We start from the raw sequence: 19259 nt of genomic DNA on the forward strand, positions 1-19259 counted from the left end.
TGCACCCTCCAGGGAGAGCTGCCCTGCGTGAAAAAAGCACAGTCCACCCAGGAGTGGTGCCACACACACGGAGAGCTGATGCAGCAAGATGACACAACAAAAAAGACGCAGTTTCCCAGTGCCACCAGATAATGTAAGCGGATGCAGAACGCACAGCGAATGGACACAGAGAACAGACCTGGGGCGGGGGAGATAAATTAAAAATAAATCTTTAAAACAAACAAACCAGAAAAACAGATTGCTGAGCCCCCATCCCTAGAATTTCTGATTCAGTAAGTTTGGAGTCGGGGAGTACCCTAGGAATTCACATTTCTAACAAGTTCACAGATATTCCTAAGGATCCCAGTCAGATAAAAGTTATGCTGAAAAGAAAACTGAAATCCATCAATTATGTGTTACCAGATTTTTTTTTTCATTTATGTTGTTTTGACTATATACAGAGTTCCCCTGAAGGTTGAGGGTTGGAGAAACCATTCAATTCCTATTTATTGAGTGCCTTCAATTCTAAGTGCTGTGCTCATTACTAAGTAGCCCCATTACAAAGAGGCCACACTTTGAAATAGTATTATTTTCTATGAATCTCTAGTACAGAAAGCATAAATCTGGGAGTCTTACTTAATATATCTGGTTTTTCACCATGTCCTACCTATTTTCCTCCTAATCGTCTCTTAGCTCCATCTACTTCTTTTCAGCTCCAGCTCCTTTGTCTTCCTTCCAGCCTGCTGTCGTACCGTCTTGTACCTTTTGTTCATGTCCCATTTTGTGTTCCTCCAATCCATTTTCCACTGCAGCCAAAGTGACCTTTCCAAAATGCAGACTCGTTATGGCATTCCTTTGGTTTAACCCTTCATTTTCTTCCCATTGCTCATAGGATAAAGACCTTTTCCTGGAACTTCTCTTTCTCCTTCATCTGATTTAATTGCTATTCTTCCTTCAGATCTCAATTCAAATGTGTTTTTCTGCCATGTTACTCCCCAGATAGTTCAGGTCTTCCAGAATATGCTCTCAAAGTACTCTGTATTTCTCCTGTATTGTACAGTTAGCAATTACATAAGCATGTGATTGTTTGGTTAACATCTCCCTTCTCTCCTAGGTTGTAAAGGCCCTATGGGCAGGCAGTGTGTCTGTTTCATTCCATTCCCTTTTGTATCTCCAGCACCTACCAGGATGCCTGGCAGATGGTAGTTACTCAGAAATATATGTTGAATGCATAGTTGCTTGATGTTTATATACATGATAGGAGGAGAGAAAACAGCAAACGTTTTATTTTTTGTAGCAAATTTTTTTTAATGTCCTTTTTTTTTAAAAGATACATAGATCACACAAAACAGCAAAGGTTTTATAATATACCCATTGCTGCCTCCTCACAATCCTCCTTAGAAGAAATATCCTGTATCCAACCAAGCCCAGCCCAAATGTTCTACCCCTCTCTTCCGTGGAAACATCCTCCGTACTCCCCGCCCCAATTGGTTACTCTCTTTGAACTTCAGTATTCCTCTAATAAAACTTTTGTGCCTCTTGTATTATAATTTGTTTGCAGGACTTTCTTCAAGTTCTTCCAAGGCAGGGACTGCTCATACATCATATGGGGCAACCCATTAACTTTTTCCATTCTTGACCTTCAGAGAAACTTTGTATGAAGTTCATGAAAAAGAAAAAAAAGATGGTAAAAAAAACTTAACGGAACTCACTGGTTTTGTTTTTCTCTCTTTATTAGACAAGATACTTGGACACACCTCACCTGAGTATTTCACCCAGTTTTGTTCCTGTTGGAAATGAATAGCAGGTGTCCACCAGCACCGTCATTTTGTTGGCGGTTTCATTGGTGAAGTCACGGCAGTAATTCTTCATTCAGGAAATCCTTCGTTTAGCATTCTGCTACTCTTGGTTCTAAATATATTTTGTGAATCTCCATTTTTTTGTACTAAAGTTTTATTATGAGCAAATGAAACACAAAATCTGTCAATCTGTACACTCTATGATAGAGACTTGACCTTTTAGATATGTTTGTAAATGTTTTATATGCATTGAGGAAAGGGCTAGAAATTGTATTTGAAAATATGGTTTTATCTAGGTAGAGAGAATATAGATTATTTTTCTTTTCTTTATGCTTCTCTATTTTTCTAAACCTTCTACAATGCAGCAGACTCTTTTCATCAAAATAAATGTTTTTCCAAGGCTTTATTTAGTATATTTGAAATAACTTAGATTCATATTCATTGTTTACCTTAAATCAGAGGTTGGCACACTTTTTCTGTAAAGGGTCAGGGAGTAAATATTTCAGGCTTTGCTAACTGTGCAGTTCCTGTTGCAATTATTCATTTCTGCTTTTACAGCATAGAAGTAGCCATAGATAATACATGAGCGTGGCAGTGTTCCAATAAAACTTTGTTGATGGACATTGAAATTGGACTTTCATATAATTTTCACATGTGATGAAATATTATTTTTCTTTTGATTTTTTTCCCCCAACCATTTAAAAATGTGAAAACCATTCTTAGTTCACAGACTGTACAGAAGCAGGCAGTGAGCCAGATTTGGCCCATGGGCTATAAATTTGGCCCATGAGCTGTAGTTTCTATCTTCTACATTAGATGATGCTTTTCCTGAAAGCATGCTTCTAAGAAGTATAGCTAATAACTTGTCATTTTCTTGGGAAAATATCTCTAAAGTACAGTTACCACAGGTGGTTTTTTTTCCCATGTTATCTTCACTATATCCTTTCTCCCAAGAGAAAAATGAAGGTTTTGTTTTGGTTTTGGTTTTTCTCTCTGAAATAAATAATGAAAAAGTTGTGTTTTGTTGTTTGTTTTTGGTGAAGAGAACACTTCAGCCATTTCAGAAATGCAAATGACTTTTACTGAGTTATTTCACTTCTGATGGTGGGTAGGAAATACACCACTGAGAATATTAAATAAATAACACTGCGAGAAATGTAAGGCGAAAAAAATAGAATTTTTTTTTTGAGTCATTAAATGCTATTACCATTTAGTCAGTGGGTTTTGTTTCTTTAATAAACCTGTGGAATATTTAGACCCCAACCATCCTTGCACTTTAGTTGTCTATTATAGCCAAGTGTACTAATAGAAACTCACAGCTGCTACTAATAAAGGGAGATGTGTTACCCATTATAGATTAATCTGCCCAATCTTAAAACTGGCACCTTTCTGTTTATTCAATAAGCAAAAGCAAAATTGCTCTCCTGTGGCTGCAGCTCTGTATATCTTCGTTAAGACTCAAGTGTCTTGGCGCAGTATTTGTTTTGTCAGTGATTTAAGTAAATGAGGAAGGAGCTTTTCTTTTGATTGTAATAATTTAGACATAGATAGAAATGATATTTTAAAAATTCTGATTTGTTTAATAGTTTCAGAGAAGTGCTTTCCAAAGTGTAGACTCCACAGACTTCTGGGTTGTTAGTTAAAGTACATCCTCGCAGAAACGTCACAAACCTCATGAAACAATCTCTGGATAGAGAACCCAGGAAAATGCCCCTACCCCCCCCCCCCCCCCCAATGCAATCTCTACAGCTGATTTTTATGCACACCAAAGTCTGTAGCATTGGTTTAGGGAAATGAAAGCAAACTAAAGGGGTAAATTGATGGTATTTCAGTGAAGTACTCTCAGCGTATTTATTTTATCTCACTGCAGCAGTACTTTGTTATATCCTTGAGGCAGTGCATTTGGAATATATTCTGGAAAGCATTCTTAACAACATAATATGCAACTTGAGTAGGAACAGAACCGCTTATTTCCCTAAAACTTAGAAAAAGAATGCTTTCAAATGTATTTGTTATAAAAGCTAGCTCTTTAGGGGTGGTTGGTTTTTTTAACCAGAAAGCTCTGTTCATGTTTATTTTCTAGTTCCTTCAAGCTTTAAAGCCCCAAGTATATCAGGAAGGGAAGAGATTTGTTTCCTTTTATTGTGTTTCTAGAAGCAGTATGTTATAACTTGCTACTGCAAAGAATAATGGTAAATGACCTTTTCCTTCTTTTTTTTTTTTTTTTAATCAGGGGGAACACCTAATTTGAAAAGTCTGTGGCTGAACCAAGAGCCAGGAATACAATGTCTGCGCTTTGACACACTCCTGGCCTGTTTCAATCTTTCCTGTGCAAAAGAAGAGCTGCAGACTTTAGAAAACCCATTTAAAGCTTTATGCTGCCTCTTGATCTACCTCTTTGTGCAGGTAAAGTCGAAGTGATTTGTTCTAGTAGCTGCAATCTGCTGTTTACTTCTGGCCCTCATCTTTCACGAGATACAGTGTTATGAGATATTTCCACCGAGCAGTGCCTCTGGGTCATCTTTTTCCATTATACATTTCACAGAACTTTAGACCTTTGAAATACTCTTAAAGAAAAAAGGAAAAAAAAAAAACCACTTCTGGGTGAAATAAGTTTGAGAAACATGCCTGCTGTATCTGACTCTTGAGATTTTTAATGTATATGAAGTATATAGTATTGCTGGTAAAGAAATCTGTTTCAACTTTAAACCAACATTCCCAAACTTCCTTGGCCATGGATTTACCTGTACTCACCCACTTTGTTGTGGTTTCAGTGGCGGTGGTTATTGTTGCTGGGTTTCTTTTAGTGTAACAGTTAAAAGATTCAGCCCGATAGTCAGACAGACCTGACTTTTTCATTTAGTAGCTGTGTGACTCTGGACAGATTATTTTCAATTTACCTAAATCACATTCATTCATCATCCATTGGATGCTTATTGAGCACTACCCTTAGTTTTCTAATCTGAAAATGAGAAAATAGTTCTTCCTCAGATTTCAAGGGATCATATTATATGACACACGAAGTGTTTTGGCACCATGCCCAATAAATTGCCCACTATCATCATCATCATCATCATCAATGTCCTCTTTGTCCTACTAAACTAGTATGCCAAAAACTATATACTTGGATGATTCCTTTTTCATGAGTTTTATTCTTTTTTTTTTTTTGCAGTTCTACCCATATTCATATTTCACATATTTTTAACTTAATTTTTAAAAATATTTCTATTCTTTTTTTTTCTTAAGATACATAGATCACACAAAATGTTACATTAAAAAATATAAGAAGTTCCCATATACCCCACTCCCCACACCCCCCACTCCTACCACATTGACAACTTCTTTCATTGATGTTGTACATTCATTGCATTTGATGAGTACATTTTGGAGCATTGGTACACTATGTATGACAATAGAAACAGTCACTTAAAAGATTTGCCTTTTAATAGTTTTCCTCATACATGATAATTTTTGGACACCTTAATGAAAGGACTGAAAATACCTTCCGTCTTCTAGTCCCTCTTTCCATATCTTTTCTCCACCTCCCTTCTACAGTGCTGTTGTTTTAAATGATTTTTGTCCCACTGTTGTCATAACAACAACAAAAAGCCCTTTAAAATCAAGTGTCATTTCTTTAGCCCATCTAAATAGTCTTATAAACTCTCTTGACCCCTTCAAGCTATCTTGTCAAGTCCTCCGATCTCTGTATAAGATGAGTCTCTCTGGCAGAACCATTAAATTATCATTTGCCTAGAATAGAAAGTTAGGTAATTGTGTTTTCAAACCTGAATTCACTCTACGATTTACTAATTGTAATTAAGAAACTTATTGTAGAATTACATCCCAAGAGAATATTATCCTGAGTTTTTCATCTTGTCCTCTTGTCCCTGGCCATTCTATAGCTAGCTCTTTATTTTTTATTTTCATTTTTTTATTTTTTAGGAGGTACTGGGGACTGAACCCAGGAGCTCATATATGCAAAGCAGGTGCTCAACCACTGAGTTGCACCTGTTCTCCAGACTTAGTCTGTTTGTTTGTTTGTTTATGGAGGTATGGGGGATTGAACCATGCAAAGCAGGCATTCAACCACTGAGCTATACCTGCTCCCTCTCCATTTTAAATATCAGACAAGTGTGGTATGGATTAAACAACTTTTTTTTTTTCTCCCCCACTCCTACTTATTTGTTTTGTGCTTGCTGTCTTCTCTCTGTGTCTGTTCAGTGTATGCTCGTCTTCTTTTCAGGAGGCACTGGGAACCAACCTGGGACCTCCCATGTGGGAGGGAGGTGCCCAATGGCTTGAACCACCTCTGCTCTCTACTTTTGGTGTCTCTCATTGTGTTTCCTCATGGTTATTCTTTGTTGAATCGTTTCATTGTCTCAACTCATTGTGTTAGCTCCCCACCCCAGCTTGGTGTCTTGCTTGTCTTCTTTAGGAGGCACTTGGAACTGAACCTGGGACCTCCCATGTGGTAAGCAAGTGCCCAACTGCCTGAGCCACATCCGCTTCCCTTAAACAACTTTCAGAAATGTTATTGCTTCATTATTGGTTTCACATGCACCTATAGAAACTTTAATTTTTTTTACATTTTGTTTATTTGTACAAAACTTAGCAAAGTATATAACCATAGAGGATGACAGGAATTGTTTTGTATTTAAATGTAAGCACACATTTCTTTTGTTATTCTATATTAAATATACATGACTATATGGATTAATATTTTATATCCATTGTTTATTAATCCACAGGTGGCTATGGTTGAAATTGAGCCAAAATGGGAATTGGAAAGTGGAGGAAAACCAATAAGCTGACTTATCTCACCTATAAAACTAAATATGCTGTTCTCTGTACAGGATTGGTATATATAGAGATAGATAAGAATGCCTTTGTATTAGCACTTGTAAAACATAGGTTTTGAATGATTTTTTCCAGTAGTAGAAATGGGTTGTGTTGAACCCATTCTCACTAATTCTGCCTCGCTCTCTTTTCTGGCCAGTTAGGCAGTTGATCTACAGATATTAGTTCACTTCAAGGAGAAAAAAACCAAAATCCCAGAACAATAGTTTTATATCTGTATTTATATAAGCCTGAAGCAAGAAAAACAACAGAAGGAAAAGTGTTCCTTGCACCTTTTTCCTCTCTACAATTTGCTTTTAAATAAAAATGACCTTTGTGTAATTCAGCATAAAATAGACTTGATGATTCGGCTTAAAGGATACGTTTAAATTATAACTTTTTAAAAGTAGAAAACATCAAAACCATACTTCATAAATCAATAAAGCTGTAGTCTGTTAGATTAAGAAGTACTATATTATTATACACAGGGATAATTATTCTCTTATAATAAATGAGACTAAAATTATAAATTTATTAACATATTCTAATTTTATATAGTTAAGCCTAAATTAGAAGATTGATGTGCAATGTGGAATAAAATTGCTTACTTATCAGTGTACAAAACCTACAGAGAAGCTAAATACTCATTTGGTCCAACCTCCACGTTAAAAAAAAATTTGTAAAAAACAAAAAATAAGTAATTTTTCAATGACTTGTCTGAGAAAGTCTTCTAGAAAGGGAAGTTTATATCATAGAAAGTATGTAATCAGTAGTACAGCAAGTACTTTAAAATAATGATCTCCATTTTGTGAAATTCTAATATAATATATTATTAAGAAACTTTGGACCTATGACATGTTTTAGATTTGTTAGCTGTAAAGATGATGGCAGAGTGTGAAATTGCTTAACTATAAATCATGACATAGGAGATAGGTGTTCTTTTCTTATAGATTGATATTCTTAAATCAGCCTTCTTCAAAAGTTACTAATGGCAAGAAGTAAAATTAAATTCCAGCAAACCTCAGCCTAAGCAGAAAGAGATGGGGGTTTATGGATTTAAAAAAAATAGCTCCTGTGTTTGATCTCGCTTCTCTAGATGGGGATCCATCTAATGTACTGTACATTTACAGATAACTCTGGCTTTCTCTAAAATAATTGCAATTGCTGTCATTTATACAAAGGTGACACCTGCTTTGAAATAAAATGGAATAGGATGGGGGGAGCTTCAGTAAGAACATTCTTAGGTCTTAGCAGCCAGTCAATACCTTCCGCTCGGGTGGAGATGATGAATGGCAAACATACTGTCCAGCCTTACACTCCTCTTAATCAGCATCCCCCCACCTTCTTCATGAAAGATTTAGCACCTCTCTCAAAAGGGAGGAGAAGGCTCATGGTGAGGAGCAGCAGGAGCCCCTAAAGAAAAGTATTTCTGATATTTCTTATTTATGGTGGGATCATTTTGATCCTTGAGAGGCACATTAGCCATTTTTCTTACCCAGGAAGAATCAATGAAATTGTTAGCAGAAGGTTTGCTGTTTTCCATCTTTGTTTTCCCTCCAGCCAATACTTGCTACAGAGTGTGCTCCTCTGTAAAATTCTCATGAGTAATTCTCATGTTCATGTAGGATAACAGAATTATATAGGGAGAGGGCACCATAGTGTTTTTTGTTTCTTGTTGGGTTTTTTGGTGGGTTTTTTTGTTTGTTGTTTTTTAGGAGGTGCCAGGGATTGAACCCAAGACCTCATGCATGGGAAGCAGGTGCTCAGCCACTGAGCTGCATCCACTCCCCAGTGAGAGTTGGTTTCCTCGTTTGTTTATTTTTAGGAGGTACCAGTGATCAAACCTGGGACCTTGTATATGGGAAGCAGGTGCTCAATCACTGAGCCACATCAGCTCCACCATATTGCTTTTATGTGGTTAGCAATATTTGATTGATATGCTAGAAAAGGTGCAGCCTCATCACCATGTGAGAGAGGAGAAAGTACATTAGACAGATGGCTGTGCTGCCCCTGCCCCGTCATCTCTGCTCCTCAGGTCCTCTCTGTTGTGACCATTCTTTATTTGAGACCCAACTATTGCCACAGGGTCTTTTTCTTTCTGTGCATTTCTCTGTCTCTCCTGGTTTCTCACTTTTGTTATGCCTTTTGATTTCACAGAGGATTTGAGGGCCCTCGTGTTTTAGGTCCCTGGTTCATTTTCAACCGGGATCCAAGGACATACGTTTCATCAGGGATTGGTGAAGGTGGGTGTTTATCCCAGCTCTGTTCACCTCCCAGCTCAGCCTAGCTGTGGATGATAGTAGTAAGTTGAATTGTGTGCTCCCCAAAAAAACGCATGTTCTCAGTGTGCATTCTTGTGGGTATGACCCCACTGTAAAGAGGACCTCTTGAAGATGCTGTTTTTACTTAAGGTGTGGCTCCACTGAATGAGGGAGGGTCTTAATCGGATGACTGGAGTCCTTTTTTAGCAGAAAAAAAGTTTCGGCACAGTTGGAGGAGGCCTCAGGGAGAAGCCAGGACCAGGAACCCGCAAGAGGAAGGAGAAGACATTGCTCTGGGATGGGAAAGCCAAGGAACCCAAGGATTGCCAGCTAGCCAGGACACAACTGATCCTGGAGGAAGCACGCCTCAAGCCTCCCAAACCAACCCATTGTGGGTGTTTGTCAGACCAGCTTGGAAACTAAGACAGTGGTCTCTGTCTAGAAACCCCAGAAACACTTTTTTTTCATTTTAGGATCAACTCTGGCAATTTGTTTCCCTCCCCAAAAAAGTGATCAGCTGTACTACTCTATGAATTAGATTTGGTCAGTATCTTATGATTACTTCCAGACATTCTGGGGCTTTCTGTATTGCTAGAGAGAAAGGATATTAGAATTCCAAGAACAAGAGCTTCTGCCCCTGTGAGTTAGGTAGAAGGCCTTGGGCACAGTGGAGAAGATTTGATTTTACAACCACACATTTTGGACTGTGAACGAAGAGATTGTATTCCCTTTTATCTGCATTTTTCTCACTTGTCTTGTTTTTCTCTCTCTGCCTTTCAGGTGGACTCTCTTTGCCTGGAGGATTTACATGCTTTCATTGCTCAGGCTGTTTGTCTCCAAGGAAAATCAGCTAGTCAACTTGCAGGCATTCAGGTACAGACATGACTGATTAATTACCACATTTCCAGTGATAACCTCAGATGACCGAAGGTTCATTCAGTGTTCTAACTAGTTTTTTCCTTCATTATAGTTGGTATTTCACAGAAAAGCGCAAGATCTTTTAGTCAAGGTCTTTTTTTTTTTTTTAAAGATTTATTTCTCTCCCCTTCCCCCCCCACCCCCTAGTCTGCTCTTTGTGCCTTCTCTGTCTTCTCTGTCCACTTGCACCCTTGGTGGCACCAGGAAACTGCGTCTCTTTTTTGCTACGTCATCTTGCTGCATCAGCTCTCCGTGTGTGCAGCGCCACTCCTGGGTGGGCTGCTCTGTTTTTCACGCAGGGTGACTCCTTGCAAGGGCACACTCCTTTTGTGTGGGCCACCCCCACATGGGACACCCCTGCGTGGCACGGCACTCCTTGCTTGCAGCAGCTCTGCACATGGGCCACCTTACCACACAGGTCAGGAGTCCCTGGGTTTCGAACCCTGGACCCTCCCATTATGGTAGGCAATGCTCTTATCAGTTGAGCCACATCTGCTTCCCGGTCAAGGTCTTTTCATAGTGCAATGATTAGCTTCATTTCTTAAACAGTAATTTTGTAATAACTAAGCTGAGATTCCTGTCAGATTAGTCAAAGTAACTATATACAAACAGCCTTCTGCATCCCTCTAGAATGAGGCCATTTGAGATTTCTTCATGCGCAACTAAAATCAAATGCTCACAAGTACTGGCCAAATTCTATTTTTGAGAAGCTTGTAGTTCTCAATACTACCTTGATATTCCAGTAATTGGGAGGGAATAGTTTATTTAGATCCTTTATAAGCTTTACTGACCTTAGAATAATATGATACTTTGCTCTGGTTTTGGTAATTTTGGTCATAAATGAGTTGTTCTGCCTATTTTGTCTGTGAGTCTTGCCTACAGACTACACTGTTTAATACAGGAGTCTTGGATCCATATCACATCTCTCTTAGATCCTCTCCCAGTGTTGTGCTTAGACTAGGGGTTAAGTAAATCATGTTTAAATAGAGGAAATAAGGCACTTCTTTTAGGGGATTCATACCCTCTATTGTTTTTATTCAAGTTTCATTTCATTCACAAAATGGCCCAATCACAGGATAAACTTGGTAGCTCTTCTCCAGAGCGTCATCCTTTTTGATCTGACTGATATTCACTGACGGGAAATTCCAAGGCCAGGTAGTTGGAATCATTATTAGTTTTATCCATAGCTTCTATTTTATTGAATTAGTTTCTCATGCCTTTCTAATGGAAAAAAACTAATACCATTTATAAATTACTTTGTAATCTAACTTCAAGATTTGCATACTAGGTTTAATTCATAAACTAATTCTCATAGCAGCCCAATTTTTTTTTAATTGCCAGATTTTTTTTTTCTTTTGTGTTAGCCATTTTATCACATCACTTTCAAAAAAGCTATTTTAAAGTGCTTTTTTCCTTAGGCAAAACAAAATTTTAAAATGTGAATTCTGAGTTCATGTGAGGTCTTTTTGATACTAGATTGTAGTTCTAATGCTCAAGACCTCCCTTTCAGACCATTTTCCTACCTACCACCAGCCCTTTAATTCCTGAAACCTGTTTAGCTCTTCCATTATAACCTGAGGCCCTCTCACTGCCTGTCCTGGTCCCTGTCAATAAAATCAAACAACTCAGTGAAAGTAGAAATGAACTATGAGATCATTTAGTCTAATCCTTTGTTACATAAATGAGGAGACACAAGCTCCTGAGACACATAGGTAGCAGAAAAAGCTGGAGATTTGGAACCATACAGATAAAGGTTAATCCTGGATTATGTCCCTTACTAGCTGTGTGATGTTGAACAAATTCTTAAAAACTTGAATCTAGCAACTGCTCTGTATTATTCATCCAAAGGGGTGCTGAGGCAAAGTACCAGAAATCTGTTGGAAGGTATTTATTTGGGGTAGAAGCTTTAAGTTACAAGGCCCTAAGGAGTCCAACTCCAGGTTACTTCCTCACCAAACTCTATTGGCATGTGTTGACGCAAGATGGCGGGTGATCTCTCCTTCCTCCTAAGGTTCCATGGGCCCAGCTTATTCATCAGCTCCAGGCTCTTCTCAGCTACAAACTATCAGGCAAATGGCTCAGTTCTCTTCGGAGCCCCTGGGTCAAGGTTCTCTCCGCTGGGTGTCTGTGGAGCACGCTCTTTCTTCCTTGGGTCCTCTGTGTGTCTTCTTGATTGATTGCCAATTTATTTTTGATCAATTTATTATTGATTGCCAAGGGGGCAGGGACTCAACCCTAAGTCACCCTAATACTGTGGACGAATCAAAGCCCTCATCTTGATTTAATCAAATAAACATTAAATTTATTAAAATTTATTAAAACCAAAGGGTATGATGCCCAGAGGAACAGACCAATTTATAAACATAATCAAACATCTTTTTTTGGAATTCATAAATGATACCAAACTGCTATACTGCTCTGAGCCTCCGTTTCCTCTTCTAAAATGAAGGTAATAACCTCATGTACTTGTTGCCAAGACTACCTGCAATAAAATATGTAATGTTCTTTGTCTTCCTAGACATTTATTAAATGTTATTCCCAGTCCTACACTGGTTTGTGACCTGACTATGTTTACCAGCTCATTATTAGTAGAGCTGAGGTAAAATCCTGGTCTTTTGACATGCAATCCAGTGTTCTTGCCACTTTACCATTTTCCATGAGAAAGATTATAATTAAGTGTAAAGATATATTAGAAAAAATCCACTTTAGAAACAGACTCTTACAAGGTGATCCCCACATCATGCAGAATTCCATTACTCTTAGATCTTTATTTGCTAACTTTTGATATATACAAACAACAGGGCTTCTCTTCATGGTTCTATTTTTTTTTCCTTCAAAATATGGATGTAGGCCAACTCGTATCATCATTGGTTTATTCTGGTACTGTAAATGGGCAGAATGTGTCCTTAGAGTTTAAAGTAATACTCCCAGTGATCGTCAGAGCCATCCAGCAAAGTGTTTTAAAGAGGATGGTGGTTTGACCAAGCCATGGTACTAACAACAGAGTATGATTTTTAGTTCCTCATTCTTGAGCCTAAGATTTGCTGTTATAGACATACAGTGAATGCTTATCATTAGCCCTCCCTTTTTGGTTCCCTGGATTGACTTTGTGGAAATATAATAAAAGATGAAAATGGAGGCGGGAGAGGGGAAAGGAGTATCAGGTACGGGCAGAGGCTCATTTCAAGTTTTGACTCAGTTCTGGTTGCTGAGGAACACATTGTAGGTTGAGTTAGCCTTGGCATTGGTTTCAAAACCCCCTGTCTTGATAAGGAGATAACTGAGTCACTTAATGTCTAGTGGGCCTGTCGTCAGTGCCTGCTGCTCCCTGCAAAACTGTTTAAATGCCCTGTTAGATCTTTGCCCAGTGTTACTTTTCTTGTCCCAACAGCTCAAATACATTCTTTACAGCTATGCATGTATTTATATATTTCTTTTTTAAAAACTCAGATGATTGACCTACATACATAAAGATATGTATTTACATATTTATATATATATTGCACATTTGTTAACAAATATAAAAATCTCTATGAAATAAGGGAATATACGAACTCAGTCTGCAATTATTATTTAAAAAACAAAAGGAAAGACAGCTCTCTTTGATATTGTACAAAAGCTTAACACACAGAAGATACTAGGCTACACCTTTCATTGATACTAAGGATATGAGAAACTGCTTATATGTATGTTAAGATTAAATTACTATAGTTTTTAAAGTTATGGTTGTGTCTTCTCTGTCAGTAGGTACTTTCAGAGATCATGGTCTGTTTATCGTACTTTTAACAGTATACATGATTCTTTAATAACTACTTCTAGAGCCCATATTAAAATATATACACACACACATACACACCCTTACAGGATTTAAGTTAGAATTTGTTAAAGTGAAGTAAAGTAAATTAATCCACTGAATTAGTTAGCAAATAAATTACCGAGAGCTCTCCTTTAAATAACTTTAAAGGGCAGGGCACAGATTCTTATCTCTGGATAATCTAAGACAAGTTTGCCTAGGGCACAAGAATAATCTCTCTGAGCTCTGACCTCCAACTCCGCTGCTCTGGCTAGTACCTCTTTTATTTGTGCCATGATATGTGTCCTCCTATAGATACTCGTAACCCTTCATCCCTTTCCCAATTATTACCCAGCTCTTTCACAGCTGGCATCCGCTGTGATATGATAGACCCTGAGCTTGGAGTTGAGCATCCTCGTTCAAGGTTCAATTCTGTGCTTAGTAGCTGCTAACTTGGGGCAGACCATTTACCTGTCAGGAATGTAAAAGAGGTCGAAATATCTACCTCACTTATCTTAAAATATTTCATAAGAATCGTATACATGCTGAGAGTATTTTGTCAACAGTAAAGTCCTCTTTAAAACATAATGATTGTCATTATTCTTAGCACCCAGCCAAATATAGTGTACACTCTTATGTATTCCTATGGGACCAGACCCTGGATTCTGCATGTAATATACTCTCAAAAGTCTTTTTGTTCCTCTCCTACTGCGCAATGGGACTTTTAAATTTACTCTTGCTCTCTTTTTTATTTGGTGGGGGGAACCAAAACAACTGCTCTTGCTTTTTTTGCCCATCACTTTATCTCTGCTGCTGCGGGTCCCTGAAACCAACAAAACAGCCCTCCCCTCCTCCTGCTGGTTTGGTCTCCAGCCTCCTTCCAGGTGCACAGCCCTCGACTGTTCTAAGAGTCAGGGTTCAGAAAGAGCACAGAGGGGGTCATATCTTCCAAACCGAGGTCCTAAAGAATGTGCCACCTCTATTCCAGACACTGGGCTTCCAGGAGATTCCATTCACCTTTTTCTTGTCCCTCATAACCTCATTCGAAAGTTCTTTGTCTTTTTTTTTTTTTTTTTTCTTTTGGTTTGGGAATAAAAAAGAAAAGAAATACTTAATGAAAGGAAAAATTCTGTTATAAAATTCAAGCCATCCCACATTAGAAAGTGATCTGTTGTAATGAGCCTTCTGTTTTATTGCTGCTGTGAGGACTTTTTAGAATTTCTGGTGGAGCACGTGGCCTTAACATTGGAAAGGACTTCGATGTTAATAGGACTGCGTACTGAATTCTACCCACGGCAGCAACATCGCATGAGGAGGAGCACAGTAGGACTTCAGAAAGGGACAAACTGTGTGTGCACTATTTTTGTTATAGTCATTATAGCTGATGGTTATTGTCCATTCTAGCAGCAGCTTTTGGTTAAAATATTGTACAGCAGACGCAGGCAAGGCCTTATGCCCCAGTTTTTACTTTATTATGATCCTGTTTATTCTGGGCCCTCAATTGCCCAAGTGACAAATTTACTTTTGGTTTTGTTTAAAACTGTCACAGTTGTGTGCATTAACTGAACGTTGCCTTCCCACCGTGAGATTATGTCAAAAAAGCAATTATTAAAATGGAATTTTTTAAATTATTTTCTTGCTGGGTTATCTATTTAGGTGAGTTAGTTTTAACTTCACGATTCTTAACAGTTTGTAAGTCTTCAAGAACCCTTTGTATAGCATGTACCTTTTAAGCTTTCACTCTTTAATAATTTGTTTTAAAAATCACAGAAATAATTCAGCAGTTCACTTAAAATGAGTCAATTTTCTTGTTCACTACAATTTATGATGTGCTGCTCGTGATTCCCAGGGCCTCTGAACAAAGCTTGTCTTTCTACCTTGACTCTACTGCCCATTTCCCATATCTCTATGGGGAGTTTGCAGTATAAATTATCCCCTTCTCTTTATCAATTTCATCTTTTCTCCTGACTCTGGTCGTTTGTTGAAAAACTCAGAAGTCTCCCAACTGGAAAAAAAATAATTCTCCTGTAGCAACGTTTTCCATTCAAGCTCTTGCCCTTCTTTCCTTTTCAGAGCCAAGCTTGAGGACGTAACTGGACATTTACTCTCTACTTCATTTCCTCTCATTCAGCCCATTACAATGGGAGTTCACAGCATGAAACTGCTGAAGCAAAGGTTAAAATCCGGTCTTCATTACTTTCTCTAACCTTTCACTCCTTTGTTTATCTTTGTTAAATGATACCTTTCACATTTTAGACCTTTTTCTAAATACACATGTTGAAGCCTCGCCCTGCAGAGTCCTGGGTTGGTAGGTCTGAAGCAGCATCCAGGGCACGTTGTTTTGATGTGTACCTTTGTTTAAGAAACCTTTACCAGTCCGTTTATGGGTTTCCATGGTTTCCTTCCTCTACTAGACTAGGAGAAAGAACAGTGTTTTCACGTATCTTTTTCTAGTGCCTAAAATTAACTGTAAACACCATGCTCTGAGATGGATGGTATTAATATGCATCATATGGAGAAGCGGATTTGGCCCAATGGATAGGGCATCCGCCTACCACATGGGAGATCCACAGTTCAAATGCAGGGCCTCCTGACCCGTGTGGAGCTGGCCCATGCGCAGTGCTGATGGGCGCAAGGAGTGCTGTGCCACTCAGGGGTGTCCCCCACATAGGGAAGCCCCTTGCACAACGAGTACACCCTGTAAGGAGAGTTGCCCAGCGCGAAAGAAAGTGCAGCCTGCCAGAACTGGTGCCGCACACACGGAGAGCTGACGCAGCAAGATGATGCAACAAAAGAGACACACAGATTCCAGGTGAGACTGACAAGAATACAAGCAGACACAGAAGAACACACAGCGAATGGACACAGAGAACAGACAGCTGGGAGGGGGCGGGAAGGGGAGAGAAATAAAAAAATTAATGTCTTTAAAAAAAAGAAAAAAATATGCACCCTCTGAATATAAAGCTAAACATCTGGAAGAAGTCCTACTTTTGCAAAGTTCCTGTTGCCTCTCTGATGCTTCTACATGGAGTTCTCAGCTATACTAGTTCTATAGAGTCGGTAAGGACTTCAGCTGCCTGAAGAGTTGATTGTGCAACTTGGAGTTGATTCTAGGGATTAGGTAATGCCAGTGGATCCTCCAAAGGCTCAGGGGTTTCTGGCTGGTACTGCAGAAACAGAAGCGGAAACCACCCATTGATACATTCTTCCTTCTTCCCCAGATAACTGGCAACATTTTATATGTTACCACTGTGCCCCGCAAAAATTCTACTGGCTTGTAGACTCTGTTAGGATGTTCAGACCTAAAACTGGTCAAGGCAAAAGCCCCTTTGTAAACGTGGACTCAGATGGCTGAAGAATGATTTGGGGATTCACTTGACTGACTTCCTGGGTTGCAAAGCAAAGCTGGGGCTCTAAAGTTTGCAGTACAGAATAAGGAAGGGCAGAAGATGGAAGCAGAAGTGGCAGAGAGAAGGAGGGACTAGTATAGAATCTACTGCGCCTGTGGCATTATATTTCTGTTGGTTAGGTCAGAAACTAGAATCCTACCCTGTCTCCAGCAGCACCCAGCCCAATGCAGGCAGAGGAAATGTTGGTGTCCATTTTCTTTTTGGTCCTCTAGATAGAGTCTTTCTTGCCTTATCAGAGATAGTATTTATGGTCTATATCATGCCTTTTTTATTGGTTTATTTAATTTGGTTTTATTTAGAAAATTTTAAATGCTGTTTTATAATCATGTGAAAGACTTGTTTCTACAACTAAATGGTAAGCTCCTAAGGTCTGGCACTATATCTTACCTTTTTTTGTAAGTACTCAATACCTAGCGTAAAATAGATACTCAGTAAATGCTTGTTGAAGTGCATAGTAACAGTCATTTAAGATTTTTATGGAATGAATCTACAACATTTAGTTTTACCTGTGCTGTTTCTTTATTTATTATAGGGCTAAATTGTCTTGCTAGAGCACTGTCTGATGTTTTACCAGTAGAATATGGCTAAAGACATGAGGCATTTTACCATACGGTTAGTTTTATTATTTAAGGTTGGGTTTGGACTTGACCCTTTGGTTTTGTGAATTGTTTTCAAATATGTCCATTGGAAAAAAGTAGGTCACAAACAATGCTTTAAGTGATAACAAGTGCTAGACCATGAAACCATGGAGGAAAGAATTGCCAAGGAAAAAGGCCCCAGATATTTTCCATTCATTAAGTATATCCCACTTCAGGAGAGAATTCAAATCAAAGAATTGTTGAGAAAAAACTGGTACCAGAATGGTATAAGACTAGGGCATGCCTTAAAATATCTTCTAAAACAACCTCTGGATACAGGATGCTTTATTCTTGGCCAGAATATCCCATTTTCTCTCCAGCTAGAATTGTGGAAAGAAATCATGCCGGCCTTTTGGAGCCTACCAGAACTGCAAAGTCCTGTGATCGTTTGGTACTTTAAAATATATTCCATGACAGATTCTAACATTTGTTGGCAAGTAACTACATGATTAGAAATAAAATGGGTGCCTACTGAATAAAATAACATAAACATAAAATAGCAGAGGAAAAGTAAGTTCCTTGGTATGATGACAGCACCGATGTACTTCTTGATCTCTGGAGGAAAATGCTTAGAGCCTAAATCCATTAAGGAAGTTAAATAAATAAGCAAAACAGATTTGGTGATGTATGTCATGTGTTGAGAGCCCAGATTTTCAAGATACATGAGAACCTCTCTGCAGCTCTTAGGAAGTGGTACAGGTTACTTACTGGGAATTAGATTCTTATTGTCTGAGGGCTAAAAGGTCAGCAAAGATTTCTTTAAAATAAACTGATGAAATGAGACCTTGGGGTAGAGTAGGGTAAGACCAGGTCTGGAAGAGCAGTTAAGAGATAAAGTTGGTTATGGATATGTAGAAGCTGGTTCCATTCTGACAGGAAAGGGATCGTAATTTCTAATGGATTGATTAGTCACCTCCCAGTTGCCTTCCCATAGTTTCTACTTGCTCACACATAAAAGAGCTTTTTTATATGGACTTGAAAGGGGCGATTGTGAACAGGAATGAAAAATGGGCAAGGTTAGGAAATAGTGTTTGCTTGGCTGGGGTGGGGCTTCACTTCATCAAGTTTTTAGGGTTGACCTGTTCCTACGTGGCAGGTGCTGCCCAGAGGGCGGGGCAAGGGGGGCCTGGAGAGGAGACAGCAGGAAAGTAAACAGTGGCACGCGCACCTGCCCGTCATCTGCTCTGCTGGCCGCCTGCACCTGTCAGTGAGCCCATTGTTACCCTGACAGGAGCGTGAGTTTCACATCTGACTAAGCTTTCACCAGATGAGGCAGATGGTGGGGCGAGCTGAAGCCCAAAGAGAGTCGGGGTGCTCTAGGAGCCTCCCACACGGAGTGGTCCTCCGGAGTGGGACTGAAGGGAGCACTGATGGTTCCGCCACACCCTTGCAATCACAGTGACTTAGCAAAGTTGTAGATCTGGCTGAACAATAAAAGACCCTGGTAAGGGATAGCCTCTAGTTGCAAGCTTTTGAAAAAAATGTGTTGCCACATTTAGGGTATTTTGTTGAAATGAGTACATGAAATGAATAGTATTGCCGTCCCTTAATGCTTCTCTTAGTTTTGTGACTATTGATAGATCAGAACATGGAGTTTCATACAGATCATTTTCCTGCTTCCCCAT

At 38.9% G+C, this 19259-nt stretch overlaps 1 protein-coding gene across 2 annotated transcripts in view; it reads left to right on the forward strand.

Annotated features, from left to right (window-relative positions):
- The window catches only part of FAM120B (family with sequence similarity 120 member B), a 123701-nt gene that overhangs the window by 54607 nt on the left and 49835 nt on the right, over window positions 1–19259 (forward strand). For both annotated transcript variants that reach the window (XM_012529905.4, XM_012529906.4), the window contains exons 6-7: window positions 4012–4184; window positions 9656–9748. In XM_012529905.4, coding sequence (XP_012385359.2) covers window positions 4012–4184; window positions 9656–9748 — 266 coding nt within the window. The remainder of the gene's footprint in view (window positions 1–4011; window positions 4185–9655; window positions 9749–19259) is intronic.

Source organism: Dasypus novemcinctus, chromosome 28 (genome assembly GCF_030445035.2).
Source record: "Dasypus novemcinctus isolate mDasNov1 chromosome 28, mDasNov1.1.hap2, whole genome shotgun sequence".
Taxonomy (NCBI): Eukaryota; Metazoa; Chordata; class Mammalia; order Cingulata; family Dasypodidae; genus Dasypus; species Dasypus novemcinctus.